Raw genomic sequence first — 18,456 nt, 5'->3', positions numbered from 1 at the left:
AGTCATGCATGTTGTCAGTCAGATTTTTGTGGTTTAAAATCATTTTGCATGAATAAACAATACAGTTATGCAAAATAAAATAATAAAATATGTACATTTTAGTATTAATAATATTCATATTGAGAGATTTTCCTTTTTGTTTTGTTACAGATGCATCATTTTTCTCCTAAATGATCAAAGCAGCCTTCAGCCCTCCTGCAAGAGGTCTTTCAATCCTGAGCCAAATGCATCGCTGTGTATGTAAACCAGGTGTGTTTCATATAGTTTGCGCATGTATGTTGTGTGGCGGGTGATGCGTGCAACGCGTACAGTGAGTGTGTGACTTGGTAGCACTGGCAGAGGCGTTGCATGCTGTTACAGTGGTGTATCTGTGCTGCTGCTGTGGTCATGGCTCAGAGGAGGGCTGCTGGTGGCTGCTGCTGCCCCAGGGCGCCCATGAATGAAGACAACGCCCGTTTCTGCCTGCTGGCCGGGCTTATCCTGCTCTACTTATTGTGCGGGGCAGCCATCTTCTCAGCCCTGGAACACCCCTTCGAGCTCCGTGCCCGCCGCCTCTGGAAGCAGCAGCTGGACAACTTCACCCAGCGATACAGGGTCAACCTGGGGGCCCTGCACACTCTGCTGCGCCAGTACGAGGAGGCAAACGGAGCCGGGATCAGAGTGGATGCGTTGAGGCCCCGCTGGGACTTTTCTGGAGCTTTCTACTTTGTGGGCACGGTGGTCTCCACTATTGGTAAGTCTTGCAGCTTTTTTGTTTATCTGAGATGCTGATTCAGAAGTTCTTAGATGTTCCCTATAAGATACCAACTCCAGAACTGTATTGCATATCATCCAAGACCTTTGAAACTTTTATTTTTCCTTTCTAGGCTTTGGCATGACCACACCAGCGACCATAGCTGGGAAAATATTCCTAATCTTCTACGGCCTCATTGGTTGTGCTGCCACCATCCTCTTCTTTAACCTCTTCCTAGAGAGGATCATCACGATGTTAGCTTACATCATGCGCTGGTGTCATGAGCGTCGGCTGCGATGTGCTGGGGTGGGGATTATGTCGAGCGGGGAGGAGCAGTCCCGAGAGGAGGACAGTTTAGAAGGTTGGAAGCCTTCGGTCTATTATGTGATGCTGATCCTGGGAGTGGCTTCGATTGTGATAGCATGCAGTGCATCTACTCTGTACAGCTCCATGGAGAACTGGAGCTATGTGGACTCCCTCTACTTCTGCTTCGTGGCCTTCAGCACCATCGGCTTCGGGGACCTAGTAAGCAGCCAGAGACAGCAGTACGAGTCTCAGGAGGCTTACCGGCTCGGGAACTGCCTTTTCATCTTAATGGGAGTATGTTGCATCTACTCACTTTTTAATGTCATTTCTATTATCATCAAGCAAACTCTCAACTGGATCCTGGGTAAGCTTGTCTGTTCCGGGCAGCATCAGTCCTGCTCCTGCTCTACATCTGGCTGCTGGTGGCTCTGCTGCCCCTGCCTCCATAAGAAAAATCGCAGCCAGAGACGTCCGACTGCACACCTCAGGCAAAAACGCTTAAAACGCAACACCGTGCAGCCGATCTCATCCCACTGCCCTGCAGGAAGACACCGCTACACGGAGGGCTCAGTAGAGACAGTGTGTGACAGCGAGACAGAAGCCGGTGCAGTGGCTGATGGGGTTTATGTAGGCCGCCGGCTGTCAGGAGAGATGATCTCTGTCAATGAGTTCATGGTGTCTAATAAGGTGTCTCTGGCGCTGCTGCAGAAGCAGCTGAGCGAAACAGCTCATCAGGGCCCACGGCAGAGCTATGGTCATCAAAATGGATTCTCTGGCGGTGTGGGAGCCTTGGCCATCATGAATAATCGCCTACAGGAAACCAGTGTGGATAGGTAGCACCACATTGTATAACACACCAAGATGTGTATTCTTGTATGCTTTGGGTTCTCTATATTGGAGTCCTAATCCAACTATTTCCTTACTGAGTGATTCTGAGAAAATCATTTGTCCCCTCAGTATGACAAAACCAAATTCTCACAATAGAATAATTCCCCTCTAATTACCATCTGTTCAGCGCCTCTCTGAGCAATTTCAATGGAAGTCTATGCAGATAATAGCAGACCTCCAGTGTGGATTCTGGACATCAAATAATTGTTCGCATTTTGCTCTGAGAGGAGAAAGAGAGCCAAAAGGCGAATGCAATTTAAAGATTTCAGCATCACTGTGAAGAGGGGTCTGATGTCCTGAAGTGATTGGCTCATACAAAAGCAATCAGATGAAAGAAGCAGTGGAGGACCACTTAAAGGGGACCGCTGATTTAAGAGTGCCGCACATGTCCCCTTAGCTCCTCGACAAATATGGTTGTATGTGAGGTGGCAGCCAGTATTAGTGAACATGCAGACAGGAACACAGTATCTACAGTCTCCTCTTAGATAACTATCTGCATGTATAAAACATGTTGATTGTGATTTGTGTTTGAAAAGGAGCTCCTCAAACACACTACAGGAGCTCACGAGCACCGAGAAAGAAACATTTTAATTTGTTGATTGCTTGCAAATCGCCCGTCTTGTTTCATCAATGCATGTCATTGAAATTCACAATCATGAAAGAGTGCACTGAGATCCAGGGTTTTAAATAGAGCACATCTAATCAAACGAGGCCCGTAGAGGACATCCTTATGTCAATAAGTGCTGTACAGACAGTCACCGGATCACATCAACGGAGTGGAAGGCAAGATTCAGGCTCTCCTTGGGTAGCTGGAGGAGATCCTTCACTATGCAAGAAAACCCATTTGAATCCGTTTTGTGTCATTTTGTCATTTCTACATGGCAGATTTTCATCAGCGCTTTAGATGATGAATGAGAGATCTTTAGAGTAGACAAAATCTTCCATTTTTCTTTAGTGGTCACGCTTGACAATTGTCTTCACTGTTACTCATTTTAAAACAATGAGAGAAATTGTTTAGTCAGTTACTGTGGGTAAAAATACTGCAAGTAGTCAGTCAAATATTCTTTATTTAGGTTGAAAACAATCATAACTCTTAACATGTAATGTCTATACACAGAAAATTACTCACTGAAATAATACAACAATGCAGCATGATGCTGATAAATTGACCCATCCTGAAACTGACCCGTTCTGATGCTTGTTGTTTGTTTTATCAAATATATAATTGATGAATAAGGCAGCACAGTACATATCCGACTTATGGAAAAAATACATTTCACATGCTCTGTACTGAAGAATGGATTTAGAAATATGTTTCATACATAGAAAGAATTGCAAAAAATGTTTATATGTTGAATCTCTTAATATAAATAGATTTTGATTGGTCAGTAAATATAGAGATATATTCGGATACTTTTAAAGATGTGCTTTCCAAAACTAATTTGGTTTTTAAGTAATAATCAAACCTTAACATGCTGTATAGCTCTTTTGATTGCAATGTAACAAATTATTTTAACAAATTTTCCAAACATCACTCAGCCAAGTAGATCTGATTCTACTTGTTTAAAATATACACAAAAATGTAAAAGTAAACTCCTCTTCAGAGAGATTTTAGACAATGTGTGAAATGTATTTTTTCTTGACCAAATGTGTGTATGTGTTGAGATTTAAAGGTGCACTGTGTAGAATTTGGTGGCATTTATCGGAATGGAGAATTGGAATATAATATTCATAAGTATGTTTTAATTATCATATAATCACCTGAAAATAAGAATTGTTGTGTTTTCGTTAGCTTAGAATGAGCCCACAGTAGGTTCTCCCACAAGATGCCACTAAATCCTACACACACTGCACCTTTAATTAGCTGAATTCAATATTTAATCAACGTTTATTTGCCTGTCAACCATGAGGGGAAAAGATACATTTGTGCATTCCCATCAACTGCCTAAGATGGCGCTGTTTCCTGTTGAAACTAAATGAATATATGTTAGCTGTACGCTAACTTTTGCCAAGCACTGACAATGTTTCACACTTTCCCCTCCTATTGAGGAAAGGCTGCTGAATACATTATATTATTATTACCATTCTTAAAACCTTTAATTTCAGCTTTAAAATACAACCTTACATATACTCACATTTCTTACTATATCTGATGAAAATGTACAATTTCACAGTTGGTTGATGTTGAGTTTTACAGGCTGTCGTTTGATCATCATGTATCTTCTCTTCACTGAATATGAGGCAGAGGTTTGTTGCTGGGTCAGTGTCTCTGAGTAAGTTTTACAAAATGTCCTTCTTGTATAAATATAAAATGTATCAGGCTTTATTACCTCTATTTTTGCATTGTATTTGTTCTGACAAGATGCTGCTTGCTAGCATGATGTAAACAAACACCCCTGTCTGTTCGTTATCTCCCTTTTTGTCAAATTACACACATGAAGAAAACAGTTTTAATACTGACATTAATTACAGTCCCTCCATGGATCCTTTGTGGCAAAACCCAGCTGGGCTTCTCAGGAGCCTCCCAGTCCCTGGATGGACAGGTAAAGGAGTGAGAAATATACTGTGCATACTGATGGAAATAACATGTCTTCTAATGGTTAGAGTGGGACAGATGATTACTTTGTACTTACATTAGGTACTGTGGGCTTGTGCGTCTCTCTTTGTTGATAGTAAGCAGAAATAATGCAGTTCCTTCTGTAACACACAGAAGTAGCATGATGTAATTTCCAGTAACAGTGTACAGACACACACACAAACACAGACATAAACACACATTATGTCTCTTACTTGCTCTGTATGCCTCCACCTGGTGGTAATCCAGGGATGACGGTGGATGCGAGGATTGTGAGGACAGACAACAGGTCAGGCTCCTCTCCCCTGGCACACAGCTCATCATAAATCTCTGTCAAATATCAAAACACAAACATAGAAACAGGCATACAAGCACATTTGGATAGTTTTTCTTGAAGTTTTACAGACAGCTTAAAGAAGAAGGCTGGTGTTATTTGATATTTTTCTCATTGTCAACAAAAAACGACAATGTGTTAGTCTATCAATAATTTCTGACTTCCCTACTCACCCATTTGTTCCTATAGAATAACATGTTTAATAAAGGGTCACATATGTATTTTTTTTGTTTGTTTTTCATTTTTACTAATGTGAAGTAATTTCCCTTAACAGCTGGAGTCTAGTTTTTAGCTAAATTTACTCAAACAGGAGTAAATAGTGCACTTGGTGGGAACTATTTTCAGCAGAGGATCAATACACATTTGGTGTTAGGGACTATTTAGGACACCGAGAAGGTGTGTGTGGGATTGACTCAAAATAAACTAGAGTGACTGTGTTCATCATAATGAAAGAACGTCACCCAGTACAACAGTGTGACTCACTGATGTGTTTTTAATAGTTTCGGAGCTCTATGGCAAAGAGGATTAATCTATATTATATAGATATAGATATAGACTACAGATACACGTAAAATACTTGTTACTAGGATCAATTCATTGTTGGTTTTGGTCTCTTTTCATTGGATTTGTTGACAATAAGAAAAATATAGAATAGTGCAGTGTTATCCTTTAGAGGATTAAAATGGGGAGCTTGTAAGAGAGATGTTGATTGATTAATCTTCGTATTAGATTAATCTTTGTATTAGAAATAAAAATTAAAGGCTTGCAGTCACCACAAGGCTGTCTGTCCTCATAAAACAGGACAGAGAAGAGTTTCAGCTCAATATGCTTCAACTACAAACCATAAAAGATTTCAGCATTAAATTATGAAAAAACAAGGTATCCTTGACAATATAGCACCTACAGCCTCTCTTGCACATCATGTATAACCACACACCTGCTACTTTGGACTCCAGCAGGTCCTCCAGCTCGGCCTCCTGGTGTAGTGCCTCTGCTGACAGCTGGGGGGCTCCAGGGAAGCACAGCAGGATGATACTGATGTTGTCCAAGCTGCCCTGTGGACCAGAGCGGCATCAACAGAGGTGAGTTATGATGGCAGACCTCACTGGTCATCATATGAAACATTATTTCATCCTGGGTGAACAATGTTGGAAATAGATCTTTTTCACCTCAAGGTTTGCACACCAGTGTCACACAGATGCAGCGGAGCAGCAAAATGTAAATGGAGTGTGGAGGAAGCTGTGACATTTTGAGGTCATTGTGCATCTCCAAGCTGCAGCCCTGTTACATAACCGAGTGATATGACGGACGTGATGGCCAAACAGAGTGCAGCTCGGCTGTTAGCCTGTGCACATGTGGCCCATGTTTATCCTGGTGTGTTTCTTTGCTTTTAAAGAAAACACAAGACAGACTATAAATACAATTTCATATATTAATTACCTTTAAGTTAATTTAAAAGGCCACAACTTAATGCGATGAAGCTTTTCTGCTGTATGGTGAAATATGTCCTTCACTAAACAAAGTGGGGCTGGCTGTCAATAATACTTTTTTTCCTTCACTAGTCTGAAATTATTCCTCATGTATAAGGATGGTACAACGAACAATTCTATGTTATTGAACAACCTTCAACTGTCTGACACTATCAAAGTGAGAGGTGCTGAAATGAGTCCTCATTGGAACCCAGAATAATCCTTTCTAACCTGTTCTGACACCTCTGCAGTCTATTTTAAGGTGGTATGTCTGACTATTGTATCATGAACAGCAGCCACAGTCTAATTGAGACCGAACTAAAGCTCAAGCAGAGGTCACTGCTGCATTTTCAGTGTAAATCTGTGGTGTTAAGACCAAAGACACTATTCTCTGATTTACTTTTAGACCTTCCCATCCATATGGCCACAAATGTGTATAAAGCAGCTATAATTAATAATTTTATATTGATGATTGATCACATGACTAATCGTATGTGAAAGTGGTTGCTAAACGGAGCTTAATAGCAACTTTTAGCTCACTTTGTTACTTTAGATTCACTCTCTCACTGCTCTCACATTGTCTTTTTCCACCATAGCAGCAAGCTGTGTTCAGTGAAAAAGCTTTAAAATCCATTGTACACTACCAGCCCTGCACCAAGCAGCAGATAACGTTGCAACTACCTGGTGAAGAAAGTGGAACACCTAGCTAAAGAGACAGATGTTATTCTTAAGAGCCGGAAAAAAACTAAAGCGAAAGGAGAGTGAACACTAGACTTAAATTGGCCCGTTGGAATACTAATATTACTGTTTATCTGCTAATTAGGCATCTATGTGTTAAATAATCTGCCAACTGTTAAAGGTGATAGCACCACCAAGTCATTTGCATCCAGTATGTAGAAAGAAAGTTTTCAGATTATTATAAGCAAAATGAGAGGATCCAGCTCATTCCCTTGTGGGACTCCGGGCTCTGTACATCCCCAGTACTCACAACATGTGTCTTATCTTTTAAAGATGTAACTCAGCCCATTAGAGCAATACTGAAAAAACATAAAGTATGAAGTAAAACACGTTTTGAAAATTTCTCATCCCACTAAATGTATCACCTGTCCATTCAAAGCAGTTGGACAGAAAAGTTAGATATGAGAAAAGGTGAGTTTTTTGAAAGCCTGAGTGAAATTCATAAGGAAAATAAATTGCGACTGATTTGGTTTGTGTACTATTAATTAAATAGAAACTGTCATTGAATTATCTTAAGGAAGCTGGGATTTTTTTTTTTTTTAAAAGTGGGCTGATCCTGGCAGCCTTCACATCCAGCCAACCTAACTCAACACAGTCACAGTTGGAGGGATTAGGTTATTACATAAAATCAACAGCCCATTAAAAATTATGTAACTCGTTTTAAACTGAAATTGTGTTTCGTGTTTACAATTAGTTAAAAAGTATTTTCAGTTTCACTACAGAACACTATGTAAAAGTGCTGAATCACTTTGTAATATAATGGGATAGTAGCAGGTTCTGACCTTATAGAGACAGAGGTCAATGACTTGAGTGCAGACATCCCTCAGGTCAGTGCAGACACGCAACCGGTTGTGGATGAAGGCGCACAGCTCCTCGTTACTGATGGTGTCCCACACCCCGTCGCAGGCGAGCACCAGGAACTCATCTGCTGGTGAGCGCTCCACTACACACACCTCTGGCTCTGGTGAGACCATCTGCTGGCTGGGCGTCCGGTTCTCTGCCCCCTTGTAGCTGAAGTCTCCCAGGGCACGGGAGACTGCCAAGGAGCCATTGATCCGTTGGATGGAGACAGAACCTCCTGCACTCTCAATACGCTCTTTCTCCAGAGGGCAGTAAGGTTTGTGGTCCTCAGTGGAGAAGCAAACCTGACCAGAGCGACACAGCATGGCCCTCGAGTCACCACAGTTGGCGAAGTAGATGTAATACGGTGAGATGAGAGTGGCCACAACGGTGGTGCCACCTCTCTCCCAGCCTTCACGACGTGCCACAGAGTGCAGGTGCTTGTCTGTTTGCAGGAAGCCCTCTATGATGGCTCCTTTCACCTTTTCGGGGTCGTCCTCTGGTCCCATTCCACCTGTGTGCACAAACAGATACAATGATGGAAAACTTTAAGAATCCAAGCATCCCATAAAAACATATCATTACATACAATGTACTCTTTATTTGCAGAATACAATGAAAAATGATCAGTCATGATATTGATATCTGATAACAGGGAGCATTCCTCTCTCTTTCTTTACATCAACCACTGTAAGAAGAGCTTTTTCTCTGTGTATTCCCTTCTAAAAGACTCAAGCATCTTTGATTAAATCTCTATATATTACATTCATATCATTCACTCATTTTTAAATCCATATTTTTCACCTGTTGCCAGCATGTGACCCAGGAGGTGCTGGGAGCAATATTGTGCCACCGTGCTGCCTGCATGACCATCAAACACAGCGAAGAAGCTCCAGTCGGCCAGCTCTCCACCAAGCTGTGGCACACAGTTGTGGAAGTCCTCCATGTTGGCCCTCCAGCCCTGCATGCTTCCCAGAGCGTAGGTGAGGCCCCAGCGGGCGCAGCCCTCCTCTGTCAGCTTGTCCAAGACCGGCCGGTCCAGATAGGGGCTGGGGATGACCTCCTCCTTCTCCCCCTCCCCTGGCTGCTCTCCCTCTGCTGCTCCTCCACGGCCCCCTTTGAAGAAAGAGCTGACCCTCTTTTCAGTCTCTTTCACCAGCTGCCGCACAAACGCAGGCATCTCCACACTTCCCTTCCTGGCTGTCCTCATGGCTCTTATGCACAGCTGATACGTGGAGAATCTTCTTTTGTCCCTGCCTCGCTGTTTACGGCTGGGATGGAGGGCTGAGCTAGGCCTGATGCTGGGCCTGTGCAGTGTCTGCGTAGCCCTTCTGCTCCAGGGCTCAGAGCATGGCTGCCTGCGCTGATGGATGTTTTCTGTGCTGGCTGCTCACCCTCCTCTCCCTGCTCATCTCCTTCTCCCCCTCTGGAGACCTCACTGATCAGCGCTCTTTCCTCCACTCATCCTTCCTCTCCTCCTTGTTTGGTCTCTAGTCTCTGTGCTGCTGTGATTTCACCTTCTCCCTCGCTTTTTCATAGCTCTTCCCTCTTTCACCAGCTCTCCCTTTGCCTTGTTATTTTCCTTGCCTCCTCTGTGATTGGCTGGCTATTTGTGTGCACCAATCCCTGCCTGTCTTGCATCGACACTCTCTCACTGTCCTCCTGTCTGCAGCTCTGGACTATCCCACCCTCTCTGGTAATCTCAACCTTTGATCGGTCTGGATTATAGGCTTGCAGTGCTGTGGATTACAGGACAGTCAGCCATTTAGCACACAGTGTGTGGCTGACGGAGGCAAGAGGAGACACAGAGACGGTGGAGGGTGGAGGAAGGAAAGAAGGCTTATTTTCATTATGCGCACAGATGATCTCTTTCAACTGATGTTACACTTTTGTGTGTTAAACATGGTCACAGTGCATGTATGCACGTCTGCAGGGTTTCATAACTGATCTTGCACCACAACACTGACAGACCATTAAGACCTTAAATCAGAGTGGCACTCTGACTTTAATGTTGAGTCAGATTGGACTGTTTTTGTGTCTACAATGTGAAAGAGAGATAAAGGGGCAAAGATTGCTTCATGTCTTATCTGTTTACTTCATTTTGAACAAGCAGAAATTTGATTTTGGTTTTGCTTGAGTATGCATGCCACCACAACATGACTTACAGCAGTTTTTGTTTGGTACCGTTCCCCAAACAACTGCTTAAATCTGTGCAGTCAGCCAGGATGACATCACCGCTCTCTGTAATTCTCCACATACTTTGATTTAAGGGGCTGACGCGCACTGCCAGTCATGCTCTTGCGACCAAGCAGGAAAGGTTGGATAACTCCTTAGTCATGATAGTGTTTAAACAGCTCAGTCTCAGAGGTAAAACCATTAGAAAACAAACCTGTGAGTATATGTGTGTGCTCCAAATTCCCCTGGAGCATTGTGCATTCTTGCAAAAATGTTTTTTTAGATTGACATTTCTATTCACTGCTGCAAGAATGTGCTATTACACAGCTGTATATTAGCTTGAGCAGAACCATCATACTGCAGCAAAATGAATGATCTGTCAAAACATGAGCAAAAATACTCTGAAATGGCAACAGAAAACTGATCAGAGGGACAAACTATAACAGTACAGCACATGATGCTAAAAATAATAATAATTTGGATGATACTGTGATGTACAGTAGACATTTTAAACATAGCTATCTGCCTGCAACATGAGAATATCTGCTTCTAATAACAAATTAGAGTACTAATCAATATCTTTCCAACTATAAGGTGTGAGTTATTTGGTTAAGTAATGACTTACGGAGTTGAGAGGTGTGTGTGGTTCCAGATTTTGGTCTGACTGACTCTAAGATGTCAACAGAGACAGTCGCAAGGAGCTGAAATGTGCTGAAGATAATGTGCTCTGCAGAGAAATATGTCTTCCATGCATTTAAAATGTGATTGGTAAATCATCTCAATCGTTTTTCTATTACAGTGTGCCGTGTTATGATTCAAGCTCTATAATAAATTCATTAGTTTGTTATGAATGCTGCATACTCAGCTGGAGGAGATACTGTAGTGACCTACTAACACTGGTTGTGTTCTTATTAATCCTGATTGGTGATGAATTTTACATTAAAAGCTGTTCCTAACTAACTTTGAAGGCCTCTGGGTACAGGTCAGCCACTGACAGGCAGAGGAACCTTGAGAGTCTCTGAAAGCCGAGGGACAAGTACATGTATGCTGACGTCTCAAGTTCCCAATTTGTGTGTGTGTGAGAGTGAGTGTGTGAATCCAAACAGGGGATATCCAATACAGGATAAAATTAGGCCAGCCAGGCCTTATATTGCTGACGGAGCTGGGGTGGCCAAAAAAAGCCTGGAGTGCAAGCCAACAAGCTCAAGAAAGAGAGGAGAGCAAGCTGGACTGCCGCTGAAATGGCCACCAAACGTAAGGAAATAAATAGTGACAGCTTTGAGTTAAGTGAATTGGAGTGAATTGGTCTGCTGTCAGAAGGAGGAAGAAAGAATTAATTTTTTTTTCTCTCTGCTGGGAAGATGTGATTACAGACAGGATGACCAGTCCGACACCGAGTCCAGCATGTCTTTCATTTCGTGGTCAGAATGGGGCTCAGCTAAATGAGACCCTGCTGCTGATTGAATGTTTGTTTCATTCCTAAAGGTCCACTTTGTCTCATTAGAAAATGAGACTGATAAGTGTTTTCTTGTCAGGGTTATTTAAAAAAAAAATTGGTTATATTTTGGTTATTGGGGTGAGAATCGGGGTTAGATTATGGTTATGACATGCTGAGTGTTGAGGAAAATGACTTCATAGGTGTAAAAGCATAAGTATGAGTGTCTCTGTTCTGTCCAAATTTGTTGTTAAATAAGAAAACTTGAAAAATGTTCACCTACAGATTTGTCTGGAAACCTGATTATTAAGAAGGGTTGTTGTTGCTTGCACATTGTCTTTTGCGAAAAAAAGAGTTGTGTGTGTGTACATGTTTAAGTGTAAGATGCCCGAGGGTTTGTTTTAATCAGATAATTGCCTCAAGATTAACGCTGGAGTTAGTAGGCTAATTAGATGTTTTGGTAGTTGAAGATCTAATACCATACAGTGATTCACAGTTTTATTATTCATTTATTTATAATTGATTCTGAATGTTCAGTAACAAGTGCATTACTAAAAGCAGTGCGTTGATTAAGACATATTTGTTTCCTGAAATATCTTCTCTTTTGGCACAAAGATATGAACAAAAATATGCTACTGTCATTGATTTGAGTAACAAAGAAACCAGTGTTGTGTATGCAAACCTGGCAGAGAATAGATTTTCTGGTTAGTATTGATTATTTTAATGTTTTCGCCCTTCTGTACTGAGCTTTCTTACTGTTTTTTTTTTCATTTTTGTCCTTTCTCCAGCCCCTTACTTTACTTATTAAAAAAGCAATTCTGTAGATAGACATTTTATTTGTTTTTTATTTTTTATTTTTTGAGATATACAGCCAGAGAGATTCACATTGGTCCATACCATTTCACTAAACTGTTCAAATGAGGGGTATCTCTGCTCTAATGTTTAAAGTACAAAAGCAGTGTGTTTAATTAACTTTTTGCTATTCATTTAACAGTGATTCAAACTATAGTGAGTTCACGGCAGGTTTTGCATTTTCTGTCATTTACACCTGAACAGTCTCTGGCACAGAGGGACTGTTGTGCGTCTCGGCAGCAGCAGGTTTGTTTGTAATAAACACAAGAAGATGATCTTGGTCGTTGAGTGAGGAGTGAGTGTTGAGAATCACAGAGTTAAGTGGTGTAACTTTCACAGTAGTTTATAAAACTAAGAACATGTGTTCCCTCATTTAAATTTAGGGCAAGAAAAAATATAACTGCAACAATGCTTACAGTGAAGGAAGGACAAGCTTCATATGATTCAATCTGTGCAAATTTAAACTCAAATGACCATTTTTATGCCTTATATTGTATGTTGTTAAGGCTGATGACACTGATTCTCACAGTAACAGATTGATGACATTCTGATATGATGACAAGATGGCTATTCGTTTGTTGTGTGGCCAGTGTGTTATTTTAATACGACAATGAGAGATGTACTCCATCCATTTAGCATTACACTTCCATAAAACTGGAACTTGCAAGAGACAGATTGTAAAGAACTGTCATCCTGACTTACTTCCTATGATTCAAGCTCCTAAAACACTGGATCTACACCTGCCATGATGCAACTTAATGGTATATACATATTATACACAACATCTGTATAATATGTATAATAATATTTATACCTGGCACCAGTGTGTCCATCGAGTCTTGATTATTTTGTTCCTCTCTTAGTGATAATGACTATGGCTAAATAATGATTAAAAAAAAGCCCCATAGAAAATCAATGTTGCAGAGAAAATCAAAGAAAGCAAAGAAAAAGCTGTTTATTTTTACTTGCCGGACTGCTTCACAGCCAGGCAATGCAGAATGAAACCTTGAAACGATCAACAAAGGTTGCTCCAAAATCAAAAACAGAAGCATCTGATAAATTAACAAACAATATTTATGAGGAGAAAAAAAAAAATGTTTCTAACTGTTCAAGCTCTTACTGTGTGTCATCACACATTATTAACTGTTTCTTACATGTGTCCACCTTCTTTTACAGTTGTAGATCTGGTGTATTGGCGGAAAGTGAGGAAGACTGGTGTGGTGTTTACGGGGCTGGTGATTGGTCTGGCCAGTATGTTCCAGCTCAGTGCCATCACCGTGATCTCCCACATCTGTCTGGGTGTCATGTGTGTCACCTTCCCCCTCCGCCTCTACTATAAGCTGCTGGAGCTGCTGCGCTGGAACCCCAGGGGGGAGCACCCCTTCCAGTGAGTCCATTTATGTTGATTTAGACATTATGCCCACAATTAATCTTATATGGGAGAAAAATATTCCACTGCACTGCTCTCTATAATGTCACTAACTGGCTACTTCTGGACAAATACAGGGCCTCATTTGTGGTAGATGCACATTGCTGTTCATGTACTTAAGGGCCTGTATGTGCGTCTCTTTTCTCAGGTCCCATCTGGATTACGACAGCTCTCTGACAGATAAGGAGACAGTGATGCTGGTGGAGGAGACGGTGTTACTGGTCGCGTTTGCTGTCACAGAAATCAAACGCCTTCTTTTCATCGACAGCATGATTGACTCTATTAAGGTCTGTGTGTGATGATAAAATAATGACAGATATATGAACATCAAAAAAGTCCAGTGTTGAAAGTCCATAAATCATAGGTCATAAAACCAAAACATGTACAGTGTGTTTGAAGATTTCTGACTCTGGCACCATCTGGTGATAGTATTAAAAAAGACACTGTGGCTGCCAGCAATGCTGCCCCAGAGCAGGGCAGGTGTATGTAGCTGTGAGCATCTTCCCACAGTTTTAAATCAACTTATGGTTTTTGTTTGGGGTGGACCAGCAATTGAAAACAGTGACCTGAAATCAGCAGAGCTGCACAGGTGTTGATTCTCAGTGGGATCAACAGTACAATCAAACCCTTCACATGACTTAATTATTAATCAATTGTTAACATCACTGCTTATACAACTTAAAAATCAATTTAAAACATTTTCTCTGCTCTTTCTTTCAGTTTGTTGTGCTTCTGTATCTGTTGACCTACGTCGGTATCATAGCCAACGGACTGACTCTGCTGATAGCTGGTGAGTTTTGCTCACTGTGCATCTTCACTCCTCACACTTACACAACATATTTCCTGCATTTGTGTCTCCTCAACTTAAATGTGCCAGTTCCTTCCAATGAAACCTGTTGGTTACCCTCAGTAAAACATTGTGGTCTTGGTGAAAAGAAACTAATTTTGACAGGAGCCAGTCTCCTGTGCCAAAGTCACACGGTTCATGTGTCCAATCATCCACACAGACTTTATCCTAAGAGATAGGGATGAGATATGTTGCTTAGAGAAATGGTTTTGTATGGCATGTATTTCAATGGTAATTCACAAATTAAAATGGACTTGTACAATAGTAAAGTGATGAAAATAATTATTCCTGTGTCCTTGTTTTACAGCCGTGATCACTGTTTTTTCCTTTCCTCTGTTGTACAAAAAACAGCAGGTGAGATTCAAAACAAACCTGAATATATTTACTCAAGCAGAAAATAATCTGTTAAACCATCTACTGATAGCAGAGAAAGAGCAGTTTGATACAAATAGACTCTGAATGCACTGACCCATCTGTCATTTTGACAACAGCTGCGGATGAGGAGGTTTGTTAGAGCGGTGAAAGCTTTTGTAAAGAAAATCAGAAACATGTAAGTATCCTGCTCTTTATATAATGTCTGCTCTTAATATCATGCAAACAAAATATGAGAATAATTTAAAATGATCTTGTGTCATGTGATGTCCTTTGTTTTGTTGCAGGTTTTTCAGTATGTATGATACAGTGAGTCCCTCACCTGCCCCCGCCCCTGCACCCGCGCCTGCCCCCAAACACAAAGTGAAGTCAAAGTAACACGTCGGTGGCATGTTGAAAGCACCCAGGATTTGGGATTTGGAAAATGTTGGAATGGTATGCTACATCCTCTGTGGGGCCGCTGAAGGGGCCACTCATTTCCATTTGTCCGCCATGATGTTTGTTTACGGGAGCAAGATTTAATCGACCCTGACAGCTGAAACAAAGCTGCTATTCACTCATGAGGAGGGAGGGGAGCTGTATGAGGAGAGGAATTTTATTTACTGAGATGCTTTCTGTGGGCAGCGTTTAATATAACCGGTTCACACATCTACTCCGAGCAGGGACAACACAGAAGATCACTGTGTTTTTGGCGGCAACAGGTCTGTTTTTTTACACAAGTAGCGATTGCCGTGTTCCTGTTGAGCTGCAGAATCATTCATAACGAAGCAATGAAGCATTATTGCTGCTTTCATTATTTAGCATCATTTAATGTCAGCTTGGTAGAATAAAACTGACATGAACATCACCAGCCATTAATTAACATTAATAGCTTTGTGCTTGCCATGTTGATGTATTAGTATTAGCTTTCTCTTAAGCAACTCCTTACAACTTAAATGAGACTTATATAAGAAATAATGAGAGCTGATTGTCCTCTGCTCTTCATGTAAATTGTGTTTAATCAGGTTCAAACTGTGACTCCCTGCTTCTCTTGGGGTAGTCTGCTGATTAAAGGTAGAAAAAAGACAAAGACACTGCTTTATGGCTCAAAACAGCAACAATTCTTACTTTGCAGATAAGAGATGACTGCTGTTCTCATACTTAAACCTGCAATAACTGACACTGACCTTATAAAGTTGATAGGGCACATTTGATGGCAAACAGTGACCTTACACATCCAGCAGATAATGAGCAACATTTGCATTTATTTTGAGTTGTGTTTTCAATATTCATTCTCCTTAGCTGTGTTGTTCTCGCCACCAACTACTGATAAAAATATGACTCTTTAGCTGCTAAATGTTCCGCTACATTAACCAGCTAGTTGTTAACTTTGCCTGTCTGCTGTTTGGTGCTCGGCTGATAATGTACAGATGTGTTTTTTTAGAGCTTTTTCTTTGAAAGCAGCTGAAAATGATGCTGATGAGAGCAGTGGGAGCGAACCATAAATAAAGCTGCAGGCCAGAAAACTAGAACAATTGGCTTCAGTTAAATCTTAAGAGTCCGGTCATGATTCGTAGAAATATCAATAAAAGTAGTCATGTTATCCATTGTTGATATAAGAATAATGATTATTTGTCTCTTATTCAAACACTTGTGGAGCAAAGGAAGAATAAGTACTTAAGTTTAGGTTGTTGTTATATTTGCCTACATTTGTTCTTAGGACACTTATGATTTGTGTCTTATACCTTACTCAACTATACAACTATCCTCATGAGAATACAGCTCGTCCACCCTGTTTCAGCTGGATATTTGTGTGAACCTGATGCACCATAAACTGCCTTCAGAGAACATTTCAGTAGATACAACTACAGATTTTATACCATTTGTGAAATATTCATTATTAGACATTAAACTGGAAGCTTATTACCCAAATAAAGAGTCATTGGGCTCTCATTGCTTACTTCTAAAGCCAAACCAACAAATAGTGCTACATGCCGCTGACAGCTTGTGAAGAGCTTGAGGGGCAGTTTGACAAGGGGGCGGAGGTCACTGGCAAACACAAAAATATTGATCTTAGCAAGCCGTTCTATTTCAGGGATTTCCTGGAAAGGCTCAACATCATGTAAAGTCAGAATAAAGGAAATCGCTCCAACAACATCAAGAAAATTATATTACTCAAGAACTTTCTGTTTGATATTTTTGTCAGGCCACAGTATAACAATTTTTCAGCAAGGATCTAATTCCACAACTGCATGTCAACATTTTCCAAATCAACAAAACAATTCAAAAATGTGTCCATTAGCACCAAAAATGACCAAGACATCACCATAAAATTACACAAAACACAGTCTCATGAAGCCTAATTCTACTGTCGTTGTAATGCAACATACTGTAGCTGCATTTTGTTTTGTCACAGAGATGAAAAATGTTGGAAAACCTTTAAGGAAACATCTCTGTGTCCAAGTATTCATTTTTTGAGCCCACAGTGCTGTAGAACAGATATTTCAATGCAGCTGTTTAGCCAGTGAGCTGCTGTTTGTACGTCAGATTAATGTCAGTGACTGTGTGGTGCTCTCTAGTGGTCGATGTTTCAGAACTTAAAACGCAGCTGCACTCATACTAACACGTCTTAATGAGCTGAAGTTATTTACTGTAATTTCATATTATGTTCCCAGGTGAAACAGCATGAAAAAAAAATTAAAGGGTTGGTACACCCAAATCATTAAAAAAACAAAACAGAAAAGACACATTTTCTCACTCACCTTTGAAAGCAAAGTCTATAGATTTCCAGATAACCATCTCTGATAAGTGAGGTTGTTGTCAGTTTTGCAATAATTTGAGCACCACACATGAAATCCCATTTACCTCCATTGTTTTTGGGGTGGCAGCAGAGAGACAATATCTCAAAACCTGTACACATTAAACCAAAACTATCTCCACTGCTACTACAAGAAGTAAGTGAGAAAATATGTCTTTTTGTAATTTGGGTGAACCGACCCTTTTACGATGCACCTATGCAACAGCTTACTGTGGTACCAGCTGATATCACCTTTCAAAAGCAATATTGGTATCAGTACAATATGATTTTTACTGCCTATTTTGGGCTGTTGATGTAACTGGCGTCTCTGTGATCTTTTTTTTTCTAGGAATAAATACAACTGTAAAAATGTGCAACTAAATAAAAGTGTAATCATGGACTTTTTGGTTTACTTCTTTCTATAGATATGTATTATTTTTTCTATTGTTGTTTCCTGTTATGTTGCTCCCCAATAAAAATGTTACTTAAAAATGAAGGTGCTCAGCTCTCTGTATCCTCATAGTTACCTGTGTTAACTTCATTAACAATGACATGAAAGGACATGTTCCCTTGACATAATAGGAAAAGCAGGTCTTATTAATAACATTAATAATGGTTCAGCTCCCAGTAATCTATGACAGTGTGACAGTGAACCAGCATGAACAACCAGAACCCTGAAACTGAAGA

General features: G+C 40.7%; 3 protein-coding genes and 1 long non-coding RNA gene across 9 annotated transcripts; 3 read left to right on the top strand and 1 right to left on the bottom strand.

Moving 5' to 3' along the window:
- Window positions 1–304: 304 nt before the first annotated feature.
- LOC121910848 (potassium channel subfamily K member 13) lies at window positions 305–3,718 on the top strand. 3 transcript variants are annotated; one of them, XM_042432208.1, is made up of 3 exons: window positions 305–733; window positions 867–1,411; window positions 1,559–3,718. In XM_042432208.1, exons 1-3 carry the CDS (start codon window positions 349–351, stop codon window positions 1,874–1,876), a joined length of 1,248 nt encoding a protein of 415 aa, XP_042288142.1. In that variant the 5' UTR covers window positions 305–348; the 3' UTR covers window positions 1,877–3,718. The 3 variants fall into 3 exon arrangements, with proteins under 3 accessions (XP_042288142.1, XP_042288141.1, XP_042288140.1); XM_042432207.1 differs by having other exon boundaries at window positions 1,505–3,718; XM_042432206.1 differs by having other exon boundaries at window positions 867–3,718.
- Window positions 3,719–4,147: 429 nt separating this feature from the next.
- Window positions 4,148–8,784, top strand: LOC121910852. Its single transcript, XR_006099745.1, has 4 exons — window positions 4,148–4,200; window positions 4,400–4,470; window positions 5,793–5,918; window positions 8,698–8,784. It is a non-coding gene; the product is annotated as an uncharacterized LOC121910852 (long non-coding RNA).
- On the bottom strand, window positions 4,194–10,009 carry ppm1nb (protein phosphatase, Mg2+/Mn2+ dependent, 1Nb (putative)). Its single transcript, XM_042432209.1, has 6 exons — window positions 8,688–10,009; window positions 7,826–8,397; window positions 5,774–5,891; window positions 4,718–4,832; window positions 4,561–4,624; window positions 4,194–4,458 (listed from the first exon to the last, which is right to left on the bottom strand). Exons 1-6 carry the CDS (start codon window positions 9,091–9,093, stop codon window positions 4,441–4,443), a joined length of 1,293 nt encoding a protein of 430 aa, XP_042288143.1. The 5' UTR covers window positions 9,094–10,009; the 3' UTR covers window positions 4,194–4,440.
- A 648-nt stretch (window positions 10,010–10,657) lies between these two features.
- rtn2b (reticulon 2b) lies at window positions 10,658–16,051 on the top strand. 4 transcript variants are annotated; one of them, XM_042432213.1, is made up of 7 exons: window positions 10,658–11,312; window positions 13,522–13,732; window positions 13,923–14,061; window positions 14,495–14,564; window positions 14,929–14,975; window positions 15,113–15,171; window positions 15,281–16,051. In XM_042432213.1, the coding sequence occupies exons 1-7, from the start codon at window positions 11,300–11,302 to the stop codon at window positions 15,369–15,371; spliced, it is 630 nt and encodes a 209-aa protein (XP_042288147.1). In that variant the 5' UTR covers window positions 10,658–11,299; the 3' UTR covers window positions 15,372–16,051. The 4 variants fall into 4 exon arrangements, with proteins under 4 accessions (XP_042288147.1, XP_042288146.1, XP_042288145.1 ...); XM_042432212.1 differs by lacking the exon at window positions 10,658–11,312 and adding an exon at window positions 13,038–13,106; XM_042432210.1 differs by lacking the exon at window positions 10,658–11,312 and having other exon boundaries at window positions 13,391–13,732.
- Window positions 16,052–18,456: the final 2,405 nt, after the last annotated feature.

The sequence above is a fragment of the Thunnus maccoyii genome, chromosome 13, assembly GCF_910596095.1.
Source record: "Thunnus maccoyii chromosome 13, fThuMac1.1, whole genome shotgun sequence".
Lineage (NCBI taxonomy): Eukaryota > Metazoa > Chordata > Actinopteri > Scombriformes > Scombridae > Thunnus > Thunnus maccoyii.
The sequence above is the reverse complement of the archived record's forward strand: the minus strand, read 5'-3'. Positions and strand labels throughout refer to the sequence as shown.

Coding starts and splice junctions, on each gene's coding strand:
- LOC121910848 (XM_042432206.1), top strand. CDS start 349: ATGCTGTTACAGTGGTGTATCTGTGCTGCTGCTGTGGTCATGGCTCAG. Junction 734..866: donor CACGGTGGTCTCCACTATTG/GTAAGTCTTGCA, acceptor TTTCCTTTCTAG/GCTTTGGCATGACCACACCA.
- ppm1nb (XM_042432209.1), bottom strand. CDS start 9,093: ATGAGGACAGCCAGGAAGGGAAGTGTGGAGATGCCTGCGTTTGTGCGG. Junction 8,398..8,687: donor GGGTCACATGCTGGCAACAG/GTGAAAAATATG, acceptor TTGTGCACACAG/GTGGAATGGGACCAGAGGAC. Junction 4,625..4,717: donor GGTGGAGGCATACAGAGCAA/GTAAGAGACATA, acceptor TGTGTGTTACAG/AAGGAACTGCATTATTTCTG.
- rtn2b (XM_042432210.1), top strand. CDS start 13,422: ATGAGGAGAAAAAAAAAAATGTTTCTAACTGTTCAAGCTCTTACTGTG. Junction 14,976..15,112: donor TGTTGTACAAAAAACAGCAG/GTGAGATTCAAA, acceptor TTTTGACAACAG/CTGCGGATGAGGAGGTTTGT. Junction 15,172..15,280: donor GTAAAGAAAATCAGAAACAT/GTAAGTATCCTG, acceptor GTTTTGTTGCAG/GTTTTTCAGTATGTATGATA.